Below are 23999 nucleotides of genomic sequence, written 5' to 3' on the forward strand. Positions count from 1 at the left end.
GGGCTGGGCTTGGGTTGCAGCTAGGAGCTAGGAGCCAAGAGCCAAGAGAATACATCCTATTCCCCCATGAAGGAGGCAGAAACCCAATTCTTGAGCCATTTCCACTGTCTCCAGGTTCTGTATTGGTTAGAAGCTGGAGTTAGGAGGCAGAGCTGGGAATTTAACCTAGGCACTGTGATAAGGGATATGAGTATCTTAACTGCAAGGTCAAATACCTGCTCCACATTTCCTTCAAATTTCACAAGTGGGATCAAAAAGAAAAGTCTGAGTCCTTCTCAAATAAGGGGAATTACAAGATGCAAAACTTCAAGGCTATGCATGGCCACCACCTCTCTCAAGGTGCCACACTGCAGTAAGAGAGGAAACAAGGGTGCTCAGGAGAGGGAGGCAAGCCTCACATAGAGATCTGACCAGAGTCAAACCTCAGATTCTCACTGTCCCTCTTGCCTATATGAGTCCCCCTTCTTTCAAGGTCTGGTTACTCAATCCTTCACTCAAAGGCAACAGCCCAGCCTTCTTTCGAAACATTTCTGCTTTTGGCCTAACATGGTTCAGGATAAGTGTACTTCACTCTAGCCGCGACGCCGACTAGCACAAAACTGAAGGAAAAACAACTGTAATCATATCCAACCTGTACTGGCTTCACTTCTCACTCATCAAAACTAATTGTGAAGTCTGTGAGTTTGATAAAACTTTAGGATATAACAGAAAATTACTTCTGTCATTTTGCTTATACCAATGCAGACTAAGTCATTTTGTTTGTGTTCTAACCCCACTTGGAAATTTTAAGTAAACCCATATCTGTGATAAAAGAAAAACAACTGCACCCTTAGGGTAAAATGTAAATCTCAAAATTCTACGAAATTTCACAAGAACAATTAAGTACATAAAAAAATCTGAGAATGAAATTTGTAACACATATAAGATGGCTCTACTAATATACAATCATAAACATTTTATGTGTAATTACTGTCACCTCTTTTTTATTATTAAAAGAAATAATTTCTGGGGCTTATTTGTGACACCTGCCATACTAGCATCCCATACGGGTGTTAATCTGAGATCTGGTCACTCCATTTCTAATCCAGCTCCTTATAATGTGCCTGGGAAGGCCCAAGTGCTTGGGACTCTGTGCCCACATGGGAGACCAGGAAAGGCTCCTGGTTCCTGGCTTTGGCTGGGCACATCTCCTGCGATTGCAGCCATCTGAGAAGCGAACCAGTGGATGGAAGGTGTGTTTCTCGTAACTGCCTTTTCAAAGTAAATTTAAAGAATCTTTTTAAAAAGTTATTTCCTAGCATTTTAATATCAGTAACCACAAATTTTAGCATAATTTAAAACTGTCAATATTAGTCTTTTAGAAAGAAATGTAAAACTTACTTCTTTGAGGGAATTCATCTTAGCACTGAAATGCGGTGATTTCAGCATGCGCAGCAGGATATCCAGGCGAAGGTCATCTACAACTGTCACCAGCTCCGGTTGGAAGCACATGCAAAGTAACTTAATAGCAGACAAGAGCTCCGGGATGCTAACCAGTCTCTTTTGTTTAATGAAAACAAAACAAGAAAGAAACTGTGAAACTATTCTGTTCTCAATTTTGGCAAAACACACACACACACACACACACACACACCAGAAACTACTTTGTTTCTAAACACACACACACACACACACACCAGAAACTACTTTGTTTCTAAATACACACACACACACACACACACCGAAACTACTTTGTTTCTAAACAAAAGTTAGCTTATGGGTGAGCAGCAAGGGAAAGGGGATGGTTCCCTGAGAAATTCAAGGGCATTAAGTTGTTTTTTTTTTAAAGATTTATTTTTTATCGCGAAGTCAGAAACTGTTCACTATATCCTGACAACAGGATGCTGGACTCTCTGCCATTGTCCTTGCCCGCAATGATGGACCGCGAGGTTCCATCATAACTGTTCAACGGTGCCTCTATCAAGGGAGAGACAGAGAGAAGGGCATTCCGTTTTAATGTCAAAATTGCTTTCCAGACCTTTGGATAAACTTTTAATTACTGCAGTATGTTAAAGTTTCCTTTATTCCAAAATGGTTGTTAAAACACCATCAAAATCAGGTGAGTAAAATTCTGACTGGTCTCAAACACTGAGAATGAATCATTGTAAGTATTCTACCATTGAGGTAGCATTAGAAATGTAAAGTTAATCAGATGTGATTACATGTAAGCGAACTCCAAAGGGCAACGGGGCATAAGCCCCACCACATTCTGGCACTGCTCTTGGGCTCTTGGGGTCTACCCAGTGCCAGCCCACCTGACTGGAAACAGCACATACCTTGTCCTTGAGGTCCTTCTCTTCCACACTCCGCACATCCTGAATTGTGGTAAGAATGACTGGGTCGAGCATGGGCTGCAGAAACAAAGAGCTATAGTTAACAGGAACTCTCCAACAGACCCCCAGGTAGAGAGAAGAGAGAAGATGCTTCTTCCTTTACAATTCACAAAGGCAAATTTGTAATGACAAATGTGATTTCTAGTACAAGAGACCCCACTAACCAGCTACTACTGTCCCACATATGCTCATAACTCATTCTGTACCTCAGCTGCCTTAAACAAAAAAGGGTGCGGTTGCTATCATTTCTATCTTACAAGATTAATTGTGAAGAGCAAGTAAAATAAGACACATGGACTTTCAAAACATTAAGTCTATTATTTTTGTCACAGAAAATGTTTTGCACTTGATTTTTAAAAAGTGAACATAAGCACACTCTGCAAAATGCACTGCCTTATGAACTGTTCTGCTTGCTGATGAGTGAAGTCTATAGATGACTCACACAACATATTGCTCCAGAATGGGGAAGGTGGAGTAGTACATCCAAAACACTGCTTCCAAAGGACACCATGCCTTCAAAACCATTTGTGGTATTTTAAAAATATCTCTAAAAGAGTTACAGGTTTCAGATTTATTTATAAAGAAAATGATAAATGGAGATATTTCAGTATGACATTCTGTTCAGAAAGGTAATATTTCTTTAGCTTAGAAAACTGAATGCTCCTACCTTGGACCATTCTACAGTTTTCTGTGGAACAGCAATTAGACAAGACGTGCTGCTAAGTGCTACACAGAAGTGGGCGACTTGGCAACCGAGTGAGCCTGGCTCACTGCTCCATACTGATCTACTTGAATACATACTGGAACTGAACCCTTCAGCAACCTCATCGAGAGAGGTTTCTCTGCCTACTATACAGACAGGAAATGAAAATAACCTGAAATTAAACTTGATAAAACAAGTTGAAAAGGTAACCAACCACCTTCTCAAATGTTGAGAGGTCTCCTCTACTCCTACTTCAAATTATTTAGCATTTTTTGTTTATTTTTTGATAAATGGTTTTAGTCATAGCTATTCTGAAAAAAAGTTGTTACTCTGAGTTACGGACAATTCTAAATAACCTGAAAGGAAAAAAACATGCTGCGTCTCAGCTTATGAAAACTGTGGCTGCTGATGGTATGTTGCAGCTTTTAATTGATCGGGATGATACTCTGCTGGCTCTGTCTTCAAACCAGAGAGGGTCTACCTAAGAAGCCATTGAACTTGACTGGACAATAAGATGCTGAACTCTAGATTTGGTATATGCTTGCAATGAGGGAATCTCAACTGAACTTGAACTGTGGTTATGCAACGGGGGTGGAGGAATCCACCATGGGGGGAGGGTTTGGGGAGGGGAGGGGAGAATCCCAGTATCTATGAAACTGTGTCACATAATACAATGTAATTAATGAATAATAAAAAAAAATAAAGTTAAAAACAAAAAAGAAAAGAAAACTGTGGCTGCCCCTACCTGTACCACAGGTGGATTCAGGTACTCTGCGCACACGCCTAAGGGTTGCACCAGGGCGGAGACATCCTGCACAGACACACCGCAGGTTAGACATCAATGGGCACAGTTAAACAAGTCTTCTATACAGCAGAGAAAATTCAAAGAGGAATGATGCACTAATGCTGGGATAGCAGAACTGGTAGAAAGATGACAATATATCTGAATCATAGAAATGCAATGTAACTTAAATCAGAAAATGTCAACAAAACTGGATACAATCATTCAAAAGATCCATTACAGAATATTTAAAAATTTTTATTTTGGAAAGGAAAAGAAATTTGGGGAGACAAAAAAGAATATGGCTTTATCAAAAGCAACACTCTATCTGAGAAAAACTCTAAAACTTTATTCCAAAATATACAAAAAAATGTTTCCATAAATGGGGAGACACTATTTCCCAGATGGAAAGAACAGCGTGGTAAAAATTTCAATTCCCTCAGAAGGATGTGAATTGAGCACAATTCCAAACATGAGCTCAGAAGAGAACCCGATGTGCTGCCTTCATCCAGAAGAGCAGAATTATGAGAACCATCACAATATTCCAGCACTGACAGTACTGGGCAGTACTGGCACTATCTGTAATACAGAAATGGAGCAAAGAATGAGTGGATGATTGGTGGGGCCACATCCACATCACAGGGACTCTGACACACCACATAGCTGGCAAATACAAACAATGGGGGTAAGACAAGTTCTTCAACAGAGTCTACCTATTTGGATATCCACACTGGTTACCATCTGGCAGATGACAGAAATAGATCCCTGCCTTCAATAATAGATATAATAAGCTCTAAATTAAAGAGCTAAGTCTAAAATAATTAAAACTGTTATCTACCTGCCTACCTACATTCTATACTCTTGAGGTGAGAGAATATTGTCTAAACAAGTTTTAAAAAAAATCTTCCTTTTAAAGGCGCCAGCATTGTAGTATAGCAGGTATAGTCACTGTCTGCAAAGCTGGCATCCCATATGGGTACCAGTTTGAGTTCTGACTGCTCCACTTCTGATCCAGCTCCCTGCTAATGGCCTGGAAAAAGCAATGAAACATGACCTAAGTATTGTGCCCTGGCATCCAGGTGGGAGATCTGAATAGAGTTCCTGGCTCCTGGAACAGTCCTGGCTATGTGGCCACTGGGGAATAAACAAGTTGGATGGAAGATTTTTCTGTTTCTCCCTCTCTGCAACTTTGCCTTTCAAAAAAAATTAAAAATCTTTTGACTACATAAAATCTTGAAATATCTTCATGCAAAAATGTCATCAATAAAAATGAAGAAAAACACTTGTGTGAAGAAATATTCAAAAAATTTGCAAATACATAAAATAGTACAACATTACTATGAACACAAAAACAATTTCTAAATATTAGGCATCTGCAAAGAGGCCTCAATTACTAGCAAATTCACAGGGGAAATACAAACATCCAAGAATTCAGAAAATATATGGGTTGGGAGTTTGGGGGAATCTCAAATAAAATCAAATCTCAAAAAAAAAAAAATACGGGAATCTCAACTGAACTTGAACTGTGGTTATGCAACAAGGTGGAGGAATCCACCATGGTGGGAGGGTTTGGGGAGGGGCGGGGAGAATCCCAGTACCTATGAAACTGTGTCACATAATACAATGTAATTAATGAATTTAAAATAAAATTAAAAAAAAAAAAATACATGTAAGCTCACTGAAAAGCAAAGATTTTCACATTAAATAATACCTTTTCTTATTCATCACACAGGAAAAATTAAGGACTGAAAATACTTAGCACTAACAAGAGAATTATGAAAGGGTTTGTGGAATAGAGATTGGTACAAGCATTTTGGAAAAAAAATACAGACAGCACTGTCAATTATAATTTTCAATTTTTATAGTCTTTATAACACAGTTAAGAAACACTAAGTTTTTGTATTAGCAAAAACTCAGAAGTATCACACTATATACAAGCTATAGGCTTGACTGAATAAAATTTAGTATGGGAGGGAATGAGAGAGAGAGAGAGAAACAGGTATGAGGAGACCAGGCACAGCTTGGGTAACTAATGCTAAGGAGGTTTTCATGTGTGAGGGTGAGGGAGGAAAAAACAACTTTAATTCTTACTTTGTACAGATATTCTTAACTGTTGGGGCAAGTGGGACTTTCCCCATAGTATTTTTCAAATTCAAAAATACATGACTTGCACTTTGTCTTATTAAATGGCCTAAATTTATTCTGGGACACAGCCTCCTTAACTGGTCAGAATTCAGGCACTTAAAAATTTTTAGTTATATCTGTTGCTAAGATTAGAATCCCAGGTTGGGTGTTGTGAAACAGCGAATCAAGCTGCCGCTCAGGATGTCTGCATCTACAATCAAAGTGCTGGTTTCCACTACTCTGCTTCAGATCCAGCTTCCTACTAAGAGACACCCTAGGAGGCTGCAGGGCATGGCTCGGATACTTGAGGCCCTGACACCCACATGAAGACCTGGATGCACTTCCAGGATCTTATCTTCACTTTAATCCCATTCCTGGCTGCTATGAACATTCGAAGAATGAATAAACATATACAAAGTGACATTGTGTTTCTCTGCCTTTCAAGTAGATGAAAATGATTAAAGTCTAAACCTTTGCAGTCTCTTTCTCTGAAGCCCAAGTTTTACCATCATTTCTTCAATACAACCTAAACAATGTAATTCCACATCAAGTGCAAATAGTTATTTTAGTCTCCTTCTCTCCCTTTTTGTTCATAAGGTAAATGTTGGTTTTGTAGGGAATTAGTGAGTGTTTTAATATTTTTTATAAACAGGCATTGTCAGTTAAGCTGCTGTAACTTTGGTATCCCATCCCCTCTCTGAGAGCTAGTTTGAAGCCTAGCTATTCCACTTCTCATCCAGCTCCACGTCAACACACTTGGAAAAGCAGCAGAAGGTGGCCCTAGTGCTGAGAACTCACAAGGAAGCAGCAGAAGGAGCCCATGGCTCTTGGCATCAGCCTAGCTCAATGCTGGTTGTTGCATATATATATATATATATATAATTTTTTTTAATTGGAAAGGCAGAGCAGATTTATAGAGAGAAGGAGAGACAAAGAAACGTCTTCTATCTGCTGGTTCACTACCCAAATGGCTGGGGCTGAGCTGAGCTGAAGCCAGGAGCCAGGAGCTTCTTCTGGGTCTCCCACATGGATGCACAGTTCCAAGACTTTGAGGCATCCTCTACTGTTTCCCAGGCCACAAGCAGGGAGATGGATGGGAAGTGGAGCAGCTGGGATACAAACTGGCTCCCATAATGGGATCCTGGCGCTTGCAAGAGGAGGATTAGCCACTGAGCCCTGTCACTCTAACTTTGAAACCAATTGATTTATCCAAAAAAAAAAAAAAAAAGTTAATTTCTGATATTATCCAAAGACCTGAAGAGGCTTTGCTTCTTTTTAAATCTCTGCCTGTTCTCTTCCAGGTCAATAAAGGCATTTCCAACACACTTACATGGTCATAGGACACAGTAAAACAACTCAGTCCAAGGACTCCCTTATGATTGTCAAGTCCTCACAAACAATTGATCTGTAAGAATAAACATTGGTAGCTGCCAAGGGCCAATCCATTGCCACATCATCCATTTCTCTCCCCGGATTCTCTCAAGCCCTCAGCCAGCAGAGACCACGGGGGGCCCTTGCTCAGTCCCACTGGGAGAGCTGCTACAGTAAGCACCATGTGCAGCCACTTGCCCTCTGCACTGGGGAACTCCCAGCAGCTAACTTAGCATCACACATGCCAAGTACATACTAAACCATTTTAACTGAACAATTTATTGTCTAGAGAGTAGAATAAAGTGCTCTGTGCTACAAACAGGCCAGCAGTCTGTAAAAAGAAAAATGAAGATTAGGTTATTCCCTGTCAATTTTCTGAGTAAATGAAGCTGGTATGAAAAAAATAAAAAGACGGCATCTCAGGGAGGGCTCTCAGCTCCCATATCATTCATAGCTCCTTATTAGCAACAAAAAGCATAGCCAACAGTCTTGTTAAAATAGAATGTTCGGGCCCGGCGGCATGGCCTAGAGGCTAAAGTCCTCGCCTTGAAAGCCCCGGGATCCCATATGGGCATCAGTTCTAATCCCGGCTGCTCCACTTCCCATCCAGCTCCCTGCTTGTGGCCTGGGAAAGCAGTCGAGGACAGCCCAATCCATTGGGACACTGCACCCGTGTGGGAGACCTGGAAGAGGTTCCTGGTTCCTGGCTTCGGATCGGCGCAGCACCGGCCGTTGTGGCTCACTTGGGGAGTGAATCATCGGACGGAGGATCTTCCTCTCTGTCTCTCCTCCTCTGTATATCTGACTTTGTAATACAATAAATCTTTAAAAAAAAATAAATAGAATGTTCTTGGTTGTCTCTGACACCATGAAACAAATTCTTATTTAAACAATCATTTAACTGAGTTAACACCTCTATTATGTAATGTATCTGCCACACATTTTATATATATATATATATATATATTTTTTTTTTAAAGATTTATTTTATTCTTATTACAAAGTCAGAAGAACTGAGAGGAGGAGAGACAGCGAGGAAGTGGAGCTGCCGGGATTAGAACCAGCGGCCATATGGGATCAAGGCAAGGACCTTAGCCACCAGGCCACGCCGCCGAGCCCATATATATATATATTTAAGATTTATTTATCTGAAAGGCAGAAAAAGAGAGAAAAAGAGAAAGATACTTTCCATCTGCTGGTTCATTCCCTAGATCCCCAGAACAGCTGAGGCTGGGCCAACCAGCAGTTTCATCTGGGTCTCCCAGCTGGGTGGCAGGGGCCCAAGGACTTGGACCATTTTCCACTGCTTTTGCCAGGCCATGGGCAGGGAGCCGCATCAGGAACAGAGCAGCTGGGACGTAACCCACACCCATATGGGATACCAGTCACAGGAGATGGTTTTACACTATACCCCAACACCAGCACCCAGCTTTAAACAAACAGTAAGATCACTTCATGAGACTACCAAAGATTAAGGAAAAGCTATCATAGGCAAAGGGAATATAGAGCAGTCAAAAACCCAAATATCCTAGATGGAAATTGTTATGATTAGGAATATCTTTTTTTTTTTTTTGGTATTAGAATTATGGAATCTGTTCCTGTGAAGGTTCATATTTAATTTAACAGCGAGCTTTAAGCGTTCTGCAGCAAATCCCTGGTTATGAGTGAACTTCCACACTGGGCACATGCACAGTTTAACTTACCCCAAGTTCTATGTCTTCTGAATGGAGCTTGGCTTGAATTGCTGCAAATCCTCCTAATTCTCCAAACTGAGAAGAAAAAGGAACAGATCCATTTTTAAATACTATACATTAATCATGCAAGCAAGGAACTAAGGTTACTCTGTCACTGTTCCTCATGGTGTCAGTCTGGAAACAATCACCACAGTCTAGTGCTCCTGTGGTATACTGCAGCTCATGAGCTAAGTCTAAACATAAATGCTCAGCTCCACACAAAAAAAGGAAGAACGAAAAATGTAGGCCACTAGTAGTGACCATTCACAAGGAGAAAAAAAAAAAAAAAAGAAAGAAAGAAAACTGTACTATTCCCAATAGCTAACACTGGCTTGAGCTATCAAATTCTGGGAAATTGCCTTAGAAAAGAGAGAACATACTCCATGGCCATATTAACCAAAGTTCTTTACCTTATTGACCAAATCCACAACCCATCCATGTGGCTCCTGTGAAAAAAGAAAACTGAGGTTGAGATTATAACAGAAAAGTTTTTGCATTAGCTCTTTTTTTACATTTCTTCTATCTAAAATAAAGCCACGGAGAAAATAATAAAATCAGAAAAATACTCTGAAAGGCTTTTCACAGTGTTTATTTAATATATAAAGTGAAAAAGATGCACATATTTCATAAAACAGATTTATGAACATAGTGTTACAGTCCCCTCCACACTCTTTCTCCTGCATATATTCCCCACCCACCCTCTGCCTTCCTTTTTTTTTTTTTTGGCCTACATTTTTACAATGGCATACTTTCAGTTTACTTTCAAACACAGGTTTAACACCCCGTTACACAAAATCAGCAACTAGAAAGTAGGATAAAAACCCTACTATTCCTCAAGAACACATAAAAGGCTGTAAACAATAACCAGTTCTCAAAATCTCAAAAATCTTGCTTGTATTTATTATATATTTTTAGATTACATATTTTGTACTCTAGCAGTTACCACAGATCAGGGAAAAACACATATTTGCCTTTCTCAGTCTAGCTTATTTCACTAAGCATAACGATTTCCAACTGCAGCTATTTAGTTGCAAAAGACAAGATTTCATTCTTTTGATGGCTGAGCAGTATTCCCCAGTATACCCACAGTATATACACATTTATCACGTTTTCTTTATCCAGTCATCAGTTTTGGATATCTGAGTTGATTCCATATCATAGTTATTATGAACTGAGCTGCCATAAACACAAAATAATATCATACGCTGATTATATTTTAGTTGGATCAACTGTCAGGGGTGGGACGGCTAGGACCCATGGTAAACCTATTTTCAGATTTCAGAGGAATCTCTATACTGTCTTACCTAGTGGCTGCACTAGTTTACACGCTCACCACAGTGGATTGGGTACTGTATTAACACAAATCTCTGACTTTGCTGTATGCAGTTATGGGAATCTGTTATGTGTATTTTGAAGAAATGTCCTCAATGTGGAGCATTAATGCACTTCTGGGTAGCTGACAGTTGTTTCAGCTTTCTGATGCAAAGGACAATCTGAATTGCATTTTCTAATAAAGTTACATTTTAGAAATTAAGAATTAATTACCTAAAGATTAGTAAATCAGGAACCAAGAGATTAAAGTTTTAGTGCCAGTTCTATCATTAACTAATGCCCTTCAGTAAGCTCTCTTTTTCCCTCCTTTTCTGAGCAATTCCAATGTAAGGACTGGATGTAGAACAGTGACTGAGATGTGGCACCTTTGTCAACGGCACCAAGTAAACCATATATATCTTATACATACATAAGATAAATACAAACTGTGCTAAGTCCCACCAAAGAGAAAACAAAAGGTCCTCAGAAGAAAAACAGGAGTATGGTTGTTACAAAAGACATTTCTAAAGACGTCATCTCTAACCTGCAACCTAAAGGATAAGACAGATTGAGTCATTTAAAGAACAGCCTGGAGGTATGTGTGATGGAGCAGCAAGTTAAGCTGCTGCATGGGATGCCCACAACCTGTATGGGTGAGCAGGGATCAAGTCCCACCTCTGCCTGTCCAGCTCTCTGCGAAGGCACCTGTTAGAGCAGGGGTGATGGCTCAAATACTTGGGCCCCTGCTATTCCTGCATGGAAAAACCCATTTGGAGATCCTGGCTCTGGCTTTAGTCTGGCCCAGCCCTGACCTAGCCCTGAGCATATTTGGGGCAAGAATCAGCAGAGCAAAGATCTATCTTCCAAATAATTAAGATGAATAAATAAACATCTCAATGAAGAGGAACAAACACTTAAACAATGTGTAAGCAGAAAGGCAGCAATGGTAAAGGTTCTGTTGGAGGAAGACAGAAAAGAACCTACTGCATCTGAAAAACAGAAAACTCTCTGGACTGGAACAGTCATAGTCGGGGACAACGACATGGAGGAGGTTGCAAAGAGAGGTACAGGCCAGCACATGCAGAAACTATAGCCTGTCATCAGAAGGCAAGAACAGCAGTTCTGAAGCAAGAGTATTTCCTGTTGCAGTTTTCTGGAGAATGGAAGAGTGGACACCAATGCAGTGGCCAGAGAGGATATGGTGGTGGGAAGTTGGACAGCAGCAGAGCAGAGAGAAGCCAACCAAAGATGCATCCAAAATGAACTCAAAGGACTGCTTGATGGTTTGCATATGGAGATGAGGACGGACAGATGACGCCTGACTCCTATGTCTGCAGCTTGAACATTTAGGCTTCTGGAAGCAAAAGCAAGTTCCATTTCAGGTATATTAAGTCTGAGAACTGTGTGACAACTAAGGGGTGAGAGCTGACTCTTCAGGGCTGGAGTACTCAAAAAAGAGATTCAGGCCAGAAATAGAAATGGGGTGGGCTGTGTAGTAGGGGCACCGGCAGGAAGCTGAAATTTGATCCTCGAGAATGGAAGGTATATCTTAGACAAAGCACCATGGCACAGAGGACAGCCCTGGATCAATGCTGCTGGAGGGAAAGGAGCCAATAGAGGAACCTACAGACAGGCAGCAAAGCTAGAGAAGGAGTGTTCTGGACACGAAGGGAGAAGCATCTGTGCCTGACGCTGCCAGTGGGGTCAAGAGATGATTTTCCTCCTGACTTAGCATATGGAAGGGTTGGTGTCTTAACCAAAATGCAAGAAGAAGGTAGAACAGAATGCCTAGGAGTTCAAGGGGGCTTCAGCCTGGTTCCCCTGAATAGCTCTCCAGCTAGAAATAACTAGCATCAAGGATAAGAACATAAAACAAAACAAAACAATCCTTTAAAAGATACAGCTGAGTTGTACAAAAAGCTCAGGGGTTTAAAACAATGAGGAAGCAGGAATCCTGTGAAGTCAGCAGACTCTAGTGTCAACTCTCCGTGCACAGAACCCTGTGGCCTGCGCTTGCAGTTTTGTAAGAAATGGGACACAACCCAAGTGGCAGCAGGGAGAATCACAAGTGCTTGTCATTTCCAGTTGGAAGTTACTGAGCAATGTCATTATTGAAGGTGAACTGAAATGCCTATCTATTTTTTTTTTTAAGATTTATTTATTTTTATTACAAGGTCAGATATACAGAGAGGAGGAGAGACAGAGAGGAAGATCTTCCATCCGATGATTCACTCCCCAAGTGAGCTGTAACAGGCCGGTGCTGCGCCGATACGATGCCAGGAACCAGGAACTTCTTCCTGGTCTCCCACGCGGCTACAGGGTCCCAAAGCTTTGGGCTGTCCTCAACTGCTTTCCCAGGCCACAAGTAGGGAGCTGGATGGGAAGTGGAGCTGCCGGGATTAGAACCGGCGCCCATATGGGATCCCGGGGCGTTCAAGGCGAGGACTTTTAGCCACTAGGCCATGGCGCCGGGCCCAATGTCTATCTATTTTGACTCTGGTACTACATGGAAGGAACAAAAACTTTTCAAGCATTTATAACCAAATTTCCCCCTCTTCAGGCTTTGCTGCTCAAATATACAGTGACTTTATAATCTGAAAAAATGGCCCTGGACTATGGGACTTGCAGGCAACCAGGAAAAGTGAAAATAATCCTTTTTGGAAGAAACAACTTTCAACTCAGGCCTCAAAAAACATCCCTATTGGACATCTGATCTAGTCATTAAGATGCTTGGTTAAAGGGCCCACATCCCCAAGTGCAGTGCCTGGGTGATACCTGGCTGGGTCGCCAACTCCAGCTTCCTGTTGGTACAGACTCTGGCTGGCAGCAGTGAGGGCTGAAGTGACTGGGTTCCTGCCACGCACAGGAGAGCCACCGACTAAGTTGACAACTCCTGGCTTTGAACTCAGTTGTCTGCATTTGGGAAGTGAACTAGTAAACTGGCATTTTTTTATCTTTAAAAAAAAAAAAACAAACAAAAAACCAAAAACCAGTCCTACCTAAAATCTGAGAAACATGGAGTCACCGAAAAACCAACATAAAAGTAGTTTTACAAACACAGTAAAGCATGCAGTATGAAATACAGAGGGTAAGCTCAGCAATACAGAAACTGAATAATTTGATCCCTGAGAATGGAAGGTATCTCTTAGACAAAGTGCAATGGCACAGCATGTTGATATGTAAACATGACATATACACATATTTGAGGGCAAGCGTTTAGCACAACAGTTACTGAAGCACCTGAGTTGGACTGCCTGGCTCTGGCTCCAGCTTTCTGCTAATACACAACCTGGAAGCATTCAAATAACTGGGTTTTTGCCACCTGTTTGAGAAATGTGGCCTGAACTTCAAGCTCTCAGCTTTGGTCCCAGATGAGTTATTGCAGGCAACTGGGGAGTGAACCAGTAGAATCTGACTCTCTGTCTCTCAAATAAACAAAATAAATAAATAAATAAATAATACTTTTTTTTGAAACCAACAGAAATGACTAAACAGTCAAGAGAAAAACAAACAATTTATGTAAATGACTACCTAAAATTAAAGACTTCAATGGATATGGTAAAGAGTAGTTTCAAAACAAATAGAAAAATATTAAAGTATAGACCTGGAAAAATGTATGAACACAGCATAAGACAAAAACATGGAAAACACAAAAAGGGGCATGGACAGTATGAGACAGTCTAACATGTGTTCACAGTACCAGAAAAGAGACTCATGGGAAAAAGCAGTATTTTAAAAGACAATGGTTGAGAAATTTTCCAAACTGATTCCTTAGATTTTCAGAAGTCTAATGAATTTGAAGCAAAAAAAAAGAATGTCCTACTTAATTGCCATGACAGAAAAAATGACAAGTTTAAAACAACAAGAGATCTTGGGGCAGTGTGATGGCTTAATTGGCTAATCCTTTACCTCCAAGCACAGCAACCCTTAAGAACACCAGTTTGTGTCCTGGCTGCTCCACTTCCCATCTAGCTCTCTGCTTATGGCTGAGAAAGCAGTGGAGGATAACTCAAAGTCTTGGCATCCTGCACCTGGTGGGAGATTTAGAACTCCTGGCTCCTGGCTTCAGATTGGTTCAACTCTGACCACTGTGGCTCCTTGGGGAGTGAACCAGTGAGAGGGGGAGCAGAAGACCAGGCTAATCGTACAGTGGGATCTGTTTTGAAAGGCAGAGTATTTAAAGGTGGGAAAAACCAGAGCATCCTACAAACAACAGGAGAGATTCAACAGTGACTGAATAATCCTCTAAAGATTGTGGATATACCAGAGGAAAAGAAAACCTAGGGAGTAAAATGCCTGAGAAGCCAGCAAGGAGGGCAGACTAGCGCTTATTAACAGGAAGAGGGGGAAATGGACTGATGCCTCTGGGCTTCAGCTGCTGCGTATTCGTAACTCGGGAAAAGAATGAACATGTGCTTATTGCTTATTATAGTGAAACCCCATGCGGCACATAATTCTCAAAACAAACTGAAGGGAAGATTCTTAACATGTTGAGAAGCAGAACTGTATTCAACAAAGACTGCAGACTCTACGGTGCGACCGCAAGGATTCTACCACGAGACGCATATGGTCTTAGTCAAGTACTTGACCTCCATTTGTCTGTTTCTCATTTAAGGAATGGGTGCAAAAACTGTTTCTAACAGAGTTGCTGTGCCCATTAAATTCCAGAATGCACATTTACCAGCTCTCTGCTCAGCTGTTACTGCCTTTCTGAAGTATTCTAACTTGACAAAGGCAGGTTAGTCCTCACCTAGCTCCCAAATTCTCTGCATAATACATATTATTGTAACTGTATCTATTGTTTATTATGCTCTACTTCTTGTTTCATATTTCTCCCACCATACCATAAAGTAGGCACTGTGTCTTATAACTCTTTATATTAAAGGCAAAGGCCTAATTATATAACTGAAATGTAGAATACCACTACCACAAACATTATGAATAAATAATTGTTGATCTAATTCTGATATTAAAGCAATGCAAAAGCTGTGTATCAAAAAGTGACTTGCTCCACTGTATCTCAAAAGCCAGTGTTTAAACTAGGACTGCTCATACTATACTCTTGTGGGTGCTATTACATAATACACACACACACACACACACGCATACAGGTTTTGGATGAAAAAGTCAAAATATTAATGCTTATGGAACATAAAAGAAAATTATACATCTGATAATTTTTTTCTTCAGGTACAATTGGTTATTTCAAATCATTTCAAAAGCTGTCATCTGTTAAATACTTCTAAGAAACTGGAATACCAATTAAATTAATATATAGCATATTAAAGTCATTTATTTCCCTAAGAATCCTTCAAATTTTACAAAAATGTACTTAGTGTTAACTAATGTTAGTAACTATGGAAAAAGCACATAATATATGAAAAAAACTTAGGTGATTTTATAAAGCATATAGGATGTTTGTCATTTTTCATAGATTATTTTGTTTTTCTATAAGAGCTGTCATTTTTGTAGCATAAAAACTCTTTTTCAGGGCCAGGCGTCGTGGCCTAGCGGCTAAAGTCCTCGCCTTGAACGCGCCGGGATCCCATATGGGCGCCGGTTCTAATCCCGGCAGCTCCACTTCCCATCCAGCTCCCTGCTTGTGGCCTGGGAAAGCAGCTGAGGACGGCCCAAAGCTTTGGGACCCTGCACCCGTGTGGGAGACCAGGAAGAAGTTCCTGGTTCCTAGCTCTGGATCGGCACAGCACCGGCCTGTTACAGCTCACTTGGGGAGTGAATCATCGGACAGAAGATCTTCCTCTCTGTCTCTCCTCCTCTCTGTATATCTGACTTTGTAATAAAATAAATAAATCTTAAAAAAAAAAAAAAAAACACTCTTTCAACAAAGTGCTCTATCAAAAGATGAAGCAAAACTGTTTACCTTTTGGAAAGTAGATACAGGTGAAATGGCAAACATATTTCCGTCTCCAAACACTTCTGCCCAATTCCTTTGAGACACTTTCATTCTGTTTTTAAAGTGGTATTCATTATCCGGATTGAAAGCCTAGATTCAAAGGGAACAGAGAAATCTTATCATCTATTCCTATGGCAACACATTTTAGCATTAGGAAAGAAGATAAAAAGATAGCTTTGGAATTGGTGCTAACAGAATCTTTCAAGCATAACTACAAAGCAGAGGCTGCAGCCAATTCAGAGGCACAGTGGCTGGCAGGCCAGCCGTGAGGCTCTCCTGGCCTGTTCACTGCTCACCATGCAGGGAAAGGAGGAGCTGACACCTAGAGAGCTCTGGCTTAAGCTAAGGCATGGTAAAGCTCCATAGGTCTTAGCGCTACCTCAGGCAGAGCTGGGCAAAGGAGGCAGAGAAGACAAAAGTCAGGAAAGAAAAAGCTCAAAAACCAAACTACGTGAAGACTCTGAAAATATTTAAGAAGTTGAATAATCAAGAAAGGATACGGAAAAGCTGTTTAATCAACAGATTAAAAAAACATCAAAATTACAAATAAAAACATATTGCTCTGTTGTTCAGATAAAAAGCAAAGATTCTAACAGGTTAGTCAAAATCATTCTCAATTACAAGTCACAAAATAGTTAAGTATTTTAAATAAAACCAAAACACAGTAATTCATCTTAGAGATACTATACCATTGTAAGCACACCCAGGAGACCAATAGGAATTGGATCTTGTTTTATTCTCTCTGCAACCAATTCTATTAACAGCATCAACATGTTGTAGATTCCTTCATGAATTTCAGTACCCCACTTGTGAACAGCACTTGATGTCAGGAGCTACGAAAACATAAAAAGCAATCTAGAATCTAACTTGAAAAATATATCCACCATTTATCAGGTCAATTTCAAATAATCAGGACATTATGAACAAAAAATTTTTTAAAACACTTTTTTACGCAAATGACTTGCCTTAAAACACACACAGCTGTAGTCCCTCTGCTGGTCCATTTATTTCAAAGTCTACACAGAGGTTTGCTTTCACCTTTTAGCTTCCTTGCTAAACAGCCATTTGTTTAAAACTAAATTTTTGCTTGCTTCTCTGTTTTGTTTTATTATTACTAGAGGAGGCCAAGAGGTAGAGAATAAAATCTGAGATTAATACCTATTACTGCTGTTGTCTGGCTGTGTGGCCTCTCAGAGTCACTGAGTTCCCAGAGGCTAAAAATTCTCTCATCTTGACCAAGGTACAATTCCCACACACTACACACAGACCTCCCAAGCACCAATGTGAAAGCATATCAACACACACAACATGTGGGTACCTCAAAAAGTTTGTGGGAAAAATTTTTGTTTTGGTTTGGAAAGTTAAAATTCATGAGCAATTCTTTCATAATATACATTTCCTATGAATTTTTTGAAGATCCCTTAATATCTCATGGGTTCTAACATATATTTTATTTTATGATTTTAACACCTCAGAAATAGCATAACCTCATCTGTTGAGCAAACAACAGCAGGATTTGGATGTGGAAAAGTTCTAGTATACCGCTCATTTAGTTTGCTTATATTTTCCTTTGTGTATGTACAAAAGTAATAATTTTTTTAGTTCATGTGAACTTAAAATAGTTCTGACACTATAATACTGTTTTTTTTCCTGCAATAAACATAAATTTTTTAAAGGACATATTTTATTAACAGGAAACTTCTAGTTATGAAAGAGAAACCAGATTCCAGTGTTCAGACTTCTGATGCAGGAGGAACTGCCACAACAGGAATGAGGAGTCAAAAGGGCCACTTACAATGGCATGTAGGTGTCACCTTTTTGTAACACTTCCCTTCAGCGGGAACCTACTGTGCACTAGCAACATTGTGTTAGCCATGCCTCTGAGGACCCCTTCACAGGAGCAGCCCCAAAGAGCCCAGAGAGCTGCAGGAAAACCTCAGTTTAGGGTTTTCCAAATACCAATCAGCTAGACCATTTGCTCACAAGTAATAGCTCCCAAGGTTATTTTCACATAAACAATGAGTTACTAGCTCCTCTAAAAAATTTTTGCACTAGGGCCCGGCGGCGTGGCCTAGCGGCTAAAGTCCTCGCCTTGAATGCCCCGGGATCCCATATGGGCGCCGCTTCTAATCCCGGCAGCTCCACTTCCCATCCAGCTCCCTGCTTGTGGCCTGGGAAAGCAGTTGAGGACGGCCCAATGCATTGGGACACTGCACCCACGTGGGAGACCTGGAAGAGGTTCCAGGTTCCCGGCATCGGATCGGCGTGCACCGGCCCGTTGTGGCTCACTTGGGGAGTGAATCATCAGACGGAAGATCTTCCTCTCTGTCTCTCCTCCTCTGTGTATATCTGACTGTAATAAAATGAATAAATGTTTAAAAAAAATTTTTTTTGCACTATTTCCTTTATTCTTAAAAATTAAATAATAAAGCTGAGACTAACATTTAATAAGAAGCTTCATGTGACAAGCATGAACAGTTTAAGGATCAAGCACCACTCCCACTGAATTAGGTCTTCTGATCATCTTTACTGGGTAAAAAAAGGCAATCTATTTTCTGAAAGCATTGGGGAAGATGTGCACAGGTTTAGATATAAATCCTGGCTATGGCCAGACCTAGATGATATTTCCTGCCAGAATAAACCAGCAAAAATCCTCGTCTGGCCTGTAGGTGAATGGTGAGCATGTAGAAAGGGCAGCAAAGCTCCTTGGTGCACTTATTCAGGCATTCCTGTTCAGAACTTACTTGTAGCAATATTTGAGGGAGCATGGAAGAAAGGCCTCATGGAGAGGGAGAGTCAAGCAACCAGGCAACAAGGCTAAGGCAAGCTGTCCCAGTTAAGACCAAATCCTACTGAATCTTCGGACACCCAAACCTGCAGGCTCACAGAATTCCCTAATTCTTGTGGGAAGAGAGCGATGCCTACAGGATGGGGAGCAGAATCTTTCTACTAGCTCTGGAAACACATTACCAAAATCAACAGACTGCAGGGTACTTCGGTGCTTGCAGTTTCACACAAAAACAATCAACAAGCCACTGTGCTAGCTATTATCCTAAGAGCTCGGGGTCTTATAATCAAACAGGTCTCTGAGGGCATCCCTGTGGAAAAGGAGAGTATTATACTCCCAAAATATAATCAGATGATAAAATGACTTGATACAAGACTTTCTGGATCTTGAGATCTTTTTCCTCACTTCAAACATGCATTCTCCTTTTCTCGAATTGTATGCATATATTATGAATAATTACATTATAAATACTCCATCACTTCTAAAAAGCTCTTAAAGGCGTTTTTTAGTAATCTCAAATTGCATCAACTTGCAAATTGGTAGATAACTATATCTAAAATAAAGATAAATGTTGATTTTATATGATTGCTACCTAAATGCAAATCTAAAAATGTATCTCCTTGTTTTCAAAGATGAAGTTACTTCACTAATTAATTTCATCTTTTTTTTTTTCTTTTGAAGCCTTGAATCAAAGGAGATTCTGTGTACCAAAATGCAGATGGTGATCAACATTTACAGTTTGTTTTACTGGGCTTGAAGACAAATACAAACCTGGTCCATCTGTCATCTTAGTAACTTAGTTACACATGGGATAAAACTGGGTGTCAAAATCCCAAAGTACAAGACTGCAGAAGACTCACTCTCACTCACTAGGCTGTGCTCATTCATTTACTAAGCCCGCCCTCAAGCCACCAACAAGAGGACACAAGGGTCACCCGTTCTGAAAGTCAACCATACTGTGGTAGGCCTGTTTTACAAATATAATTCGTAGGGTCACTTGTTTTGTTTTGTTTTGTTTTTAAGGGGAAAAAAATACAAAACCAAAAACCAAAACTCCTGCTTTCTAAGAGATGTAGATGTGATGAGGAACAAGCGCAAGCACTTCAGTCCGGTTCTGACTCCTACGCCACGTAGCGCATGCCACGCCACTCGGGAAGACCATCCTTCAAACTTGCAGTTGGTCAAAGAGTACACCTCTGTGTCCATAAAATATTAAACAGGAAGTGGTTCAATTTTGATAAGTACTAAGTGCCACGAGCCTTAGTTAACAAAGATATGCAATTTTCTAAAAATTAAGTCTTCACCTGCTCAACAAGTAAATAGTAGCAAAACTTACATTCAAAAAAAATAATCACCAAATTCCTCACCTGAACAAGATTCATGAACTTGTATCACATATGAAAAAAACAAAACTAAAACAAAAAGCTTGTCTACTTTAACTCTCACTTAAAAAAATCATCCAGTACATTTTTCTTACCTTTTTAAATGCTTCAGGCATACACCTATCCATAAATCGCTTGCAATTCTCATCAGATTCACAAAGACCTTAGTAAAATAAATGAATATGTCTTATTTAGATTTTCAAAAGTTGTAGAAATTATTTTTTATCATTCCAAATTAATATACATGTGACTAGTACAGAAATTTTGATACTAAGGTCTCTATGTCACAGAACTCAATGATCTAATCGAACAGCCGACTAGCTTCTGACCAGCCATCACGGTACTCCATAAACGCACACCTATTTTCGATAAATGCCACTCCTCTTTCCTAAAATGAACTGATGCACTCTGTATAATCAAATGCACAGAATGTGGTTTGTGTCTGGCACAAACCACCAAGTAGTGAATTCTTGCTAAGTGAATGAATGAATCTACTGTAACTCATCCTTCCTATGGAATGCGCTTCTTTCTTACACTAACAGACTTTATTTATCATGAAGAACACTGCAGGGCACCTTTTTTCCTTTATATTGATATCCATTCTCCCAATCTAGTGGTATTTTATTATTCTAAAGGCTTAATAATTATAAAATATGTACATCAGTGCTGTTACTAAGCAAAAAATGCATGAGAAACAAATATTTTCTTCTCTTAAAAACAACAACCTGTTAAACTGAGCTTTAATTTAAAGTAATTCATGCTTCTGGGGAAAATAATTTCAATTTCTATAATTTTTTTTTCATTTTCTTTAAATAATATTCCACTTTACTGGAGCTAGAAGATTAGTTCAAACCTTTTATACCAGAGAGGATAAAAGACTAGAAGAATAAAAACTCTGCCCCTGGTACTTGGCACCATGTGGGAGACCTGGAGGAAGCTCCTGGCTCCTGGCTTTGGATCGGCTCAGTCCAGCCATTGTGGTCACATGGGGAGTGAACCAATAGACAAGACAGCAGATCTCAATGTCTCTCCTTCTCTCTATAAATCTGCCTTTCCAATAAAAATCAGTAAATCTTCAAAAAGAAAAACAAAAACAAAAAAACTACCCCTCTCCCCTATGTCTCTCCCACTCTCTAATTTCACCTTTCAAATAAAAAATCTTTAAAAAAATACAATGATGCTGAAACGTATTCACAGAAGAAAAGATTAAATTCAAAAACAACAAAACCTCTTGTGGAAAGAATGTTCCTCAGATGTTCTGAAGGCAGCTTACCGAGTCTTGCTAGGTAGGTGGAAGCCAACAGGCATTTGCCCAACGATTCCTCTCGCTTGTAGGGGATGGACCAATGATCAGTCAGAACACGGCTTTCCAGTTCATACAGATTTGTTGTAGGGAATTCAATTCCTTCTCCTGAGCAGTTTCCATTTTCATCATTCTTCTGATAAAAAACGCAATAAGGTAAACAGCAAATAAGTTAATTAATGACTACTCGAAAAATTTAGAATTTAAACCAAGTATGGTAGAATTTACCAGATCAATATTGGCTGCAAATCAGTGCAAATTACGCTTGCTTTCTCAAATTCACATTTGTCATCAAAACTCAAATATCTCAACTTTTGTCATTTTAGCCTCCCTATACCTTTGCTGTGAATGGCACCTCTGACCTTTGTTCCTCAATGAATTCTCAACTTTTCATTGTTGAACATCGAACTTCATCTCCAGCCACTCTATCCTGGCCCTTGCCGTTTCCTGAGGGACATGCTCTGCGTATTTCCTGTCCTCACCTCCTTGTCTCCGACTCCCTTCTGACACCACCTCACTCTGGATTCCAAGGTTCCTAGACTTTCAAGTGAGGGGCTGACGGTAACCAAACTTGCCATCATGCTTCAGTCCTTAGCTTGCCTGTCAGAAGCACCTGACCTTTGGTTCTCCCTCCTCTTGAGACAGCTGATTCTAGGCCCTTACCCTCCTAAATAGTACATGCCCTGCCATCCCATGGGTGCGGCTATTTTCAGTCTGCTCATCTTCTGGGACACCCTCCCCTCCCAGTTCAGTCATCTTCAAACCTCAGGGCTGGGCTCTCTTCTCTTCTGGTTCTGGTCTGTCTCCTGGAGTGACCTCATCCAGGGACATTGTGTGCGGAAGACAGGAAAGTCTCTATGGACATGCACCCCTCTCCTGAGCTCTGACCCAACATCTTTAAAACCAGGTGTGCCACACAGCACACCTGTGATGCTCCCCTCAGGCCTCACCCACTTTCGGGGTTCCCCATTCCAGTGAGTGAGTCCACTCCAGTCAGAAACTAGAGAAACATTCTTAATGTTGTACTTTCCTGTCTGAACTCCCAAGATCTGGAGACTAGACATCCTAGATTTCTCTCAGATCTGTCTAGTCTGCGTTCCATCTCCACACCTCACCAACGAATTGGACTCCCATAAATCCCCACAAAATTTGTTCTTCACACCAATCTTTATAAAATTAACCCTAAAATAGCTTATTGGTATTTCTCTTTCCATGATCACCCCAAATCACCTCAAAATGTTCTATAAGGCCTCAAAGGAACCACCCTCTTCCTCCAGCTTTCTGCACTTCAGACTGTTCCTCTGAGATTTGGGTTCTTGACAGGGACAATGTTCCTTGTATCAGACTACTATCCTAAAAGGCCAAAGCAATATTTTTGGTACCACATGCTCAGCCAGAATGTCATCACTCTCTCATCAGAAAGCAGCTCCCCCGACCTTGAAGTAGGGTTGTGTTGTATGTGTATGTCCTGATAAGCAGAAAGCGAAATCAAATGATGATGCATGTTTCTAGATCTAGGTTATAAAAGATTGCACAGCCTCCCCTAGATCCCTCTCTCTGGGAACACGCACTCCTGAAACCAAACATCATGACATGAGGGCACCGAGTCCAAATGGAGAGCTCCCACGGAGGTGTCTGCCCAGTCGTCTTGCTAAGGTCCCACCATGGAGCCAGTCCCTTCAGGCCAGTGATACACCTTGCAGGGTCAAGCCTTCAGTGGGCCAGCATTGGTCTTGCAGCTGGGCCTTAGACATCAGGAACCACAGAAGTACTACCTACCGGCACTAGAGGGTTGCTCTGTGCCACTATTCCTGAACTCTTCTTGCTGCTCTAACTTGCTTAACTTCTATATATCCACAACTCTTTAAGGGAAACTTTTCCAGAACTCATATATTAGGTCAAATACTTCCAACCATGATGTACTCTTGCCATCCTGAATCTCCCCTTCATAGCACTACTCACAGATGTAATTTTACATTGATTTGTGATTTATCTTGTTTTTCCCCAACCAGCCAGAATCCCATAAAGGGTGGATCCTATTTTTGACCACCTCTGTTTCAAAAAGAACCTGGTGCACAGCACAAAGTGAAAGTAAACTGAAATATAATCCATGTAAAATGCCAACAATTTAGTGGAATGATCGTTATGTTTTCACTAGTCCATTTTCTGTTAGCTGTGACTGCCTCTTGGGAGGTTGCCCACTTATTTCTTGAAAGT

At 40.4% G+C, this 23999-nt stretch overlaps 1 protein-coding gene across 2 annotated transcripts in view; it reads right to left on the reverse strand.

Annotated features, from left to right (window-relative positions):
• The window catches only part of USP24 (ubiquitin specific peptidase 24), a 143644-nt gene that overhangs the window by 92759 nt on the left and 26886 nt on the right, over positions 1–23999 (reverse strand). The window contains exons 2-10 of one of the 2 annotated variants that reach the window (XM_058656156.1): positions 21753–21918; positions 20575–20642; positions 16999–17142; positions 16277–16399; positions 9495–9530; positions 9055–9120; positions 3821–3886; positions 2316–2390; positions 1381–1539 (exon numbers count right to left, since the gene is read on the reverse strand). In XM_058656156.1, the coding sequence (XP_058512139.1) occupies positions 1381–1539; positions 2316–2390; positions 3821–3886; positions 9055–9120; positions 9495–9530; positions 16277–16399; positions 16999–17142; positions 20575–20642; positions 21753–21918 (903 nt within the window). The remainder of the gene's footprint in view (positions 1–1380; positions 1540–2315; positions 2391–3820; positions 3887–9054; positions 9121–9494; positions 9531–16276; positions 16400–16998; positions 17143–20574; positions 20643–21752; positions 21919–23999) is intronic. The other variant, XM_058656161.1, reaches the window with a different exon arrangement.

This window comes from Ochotona princeps, chromosome 2, assembly GCF_030435755.1.
Source record: "Ochotona princeps isolate mOchPri1 chromosome 2, mOchPri1.hap1, whole genome shotgun sequence".
Taxonomy (NCBI): Eukaryota; Metazoa; Chordata; class Mammalia; order Lagomorpha; family Ochotonidae; genus Ochotona; species Ochotona princeps.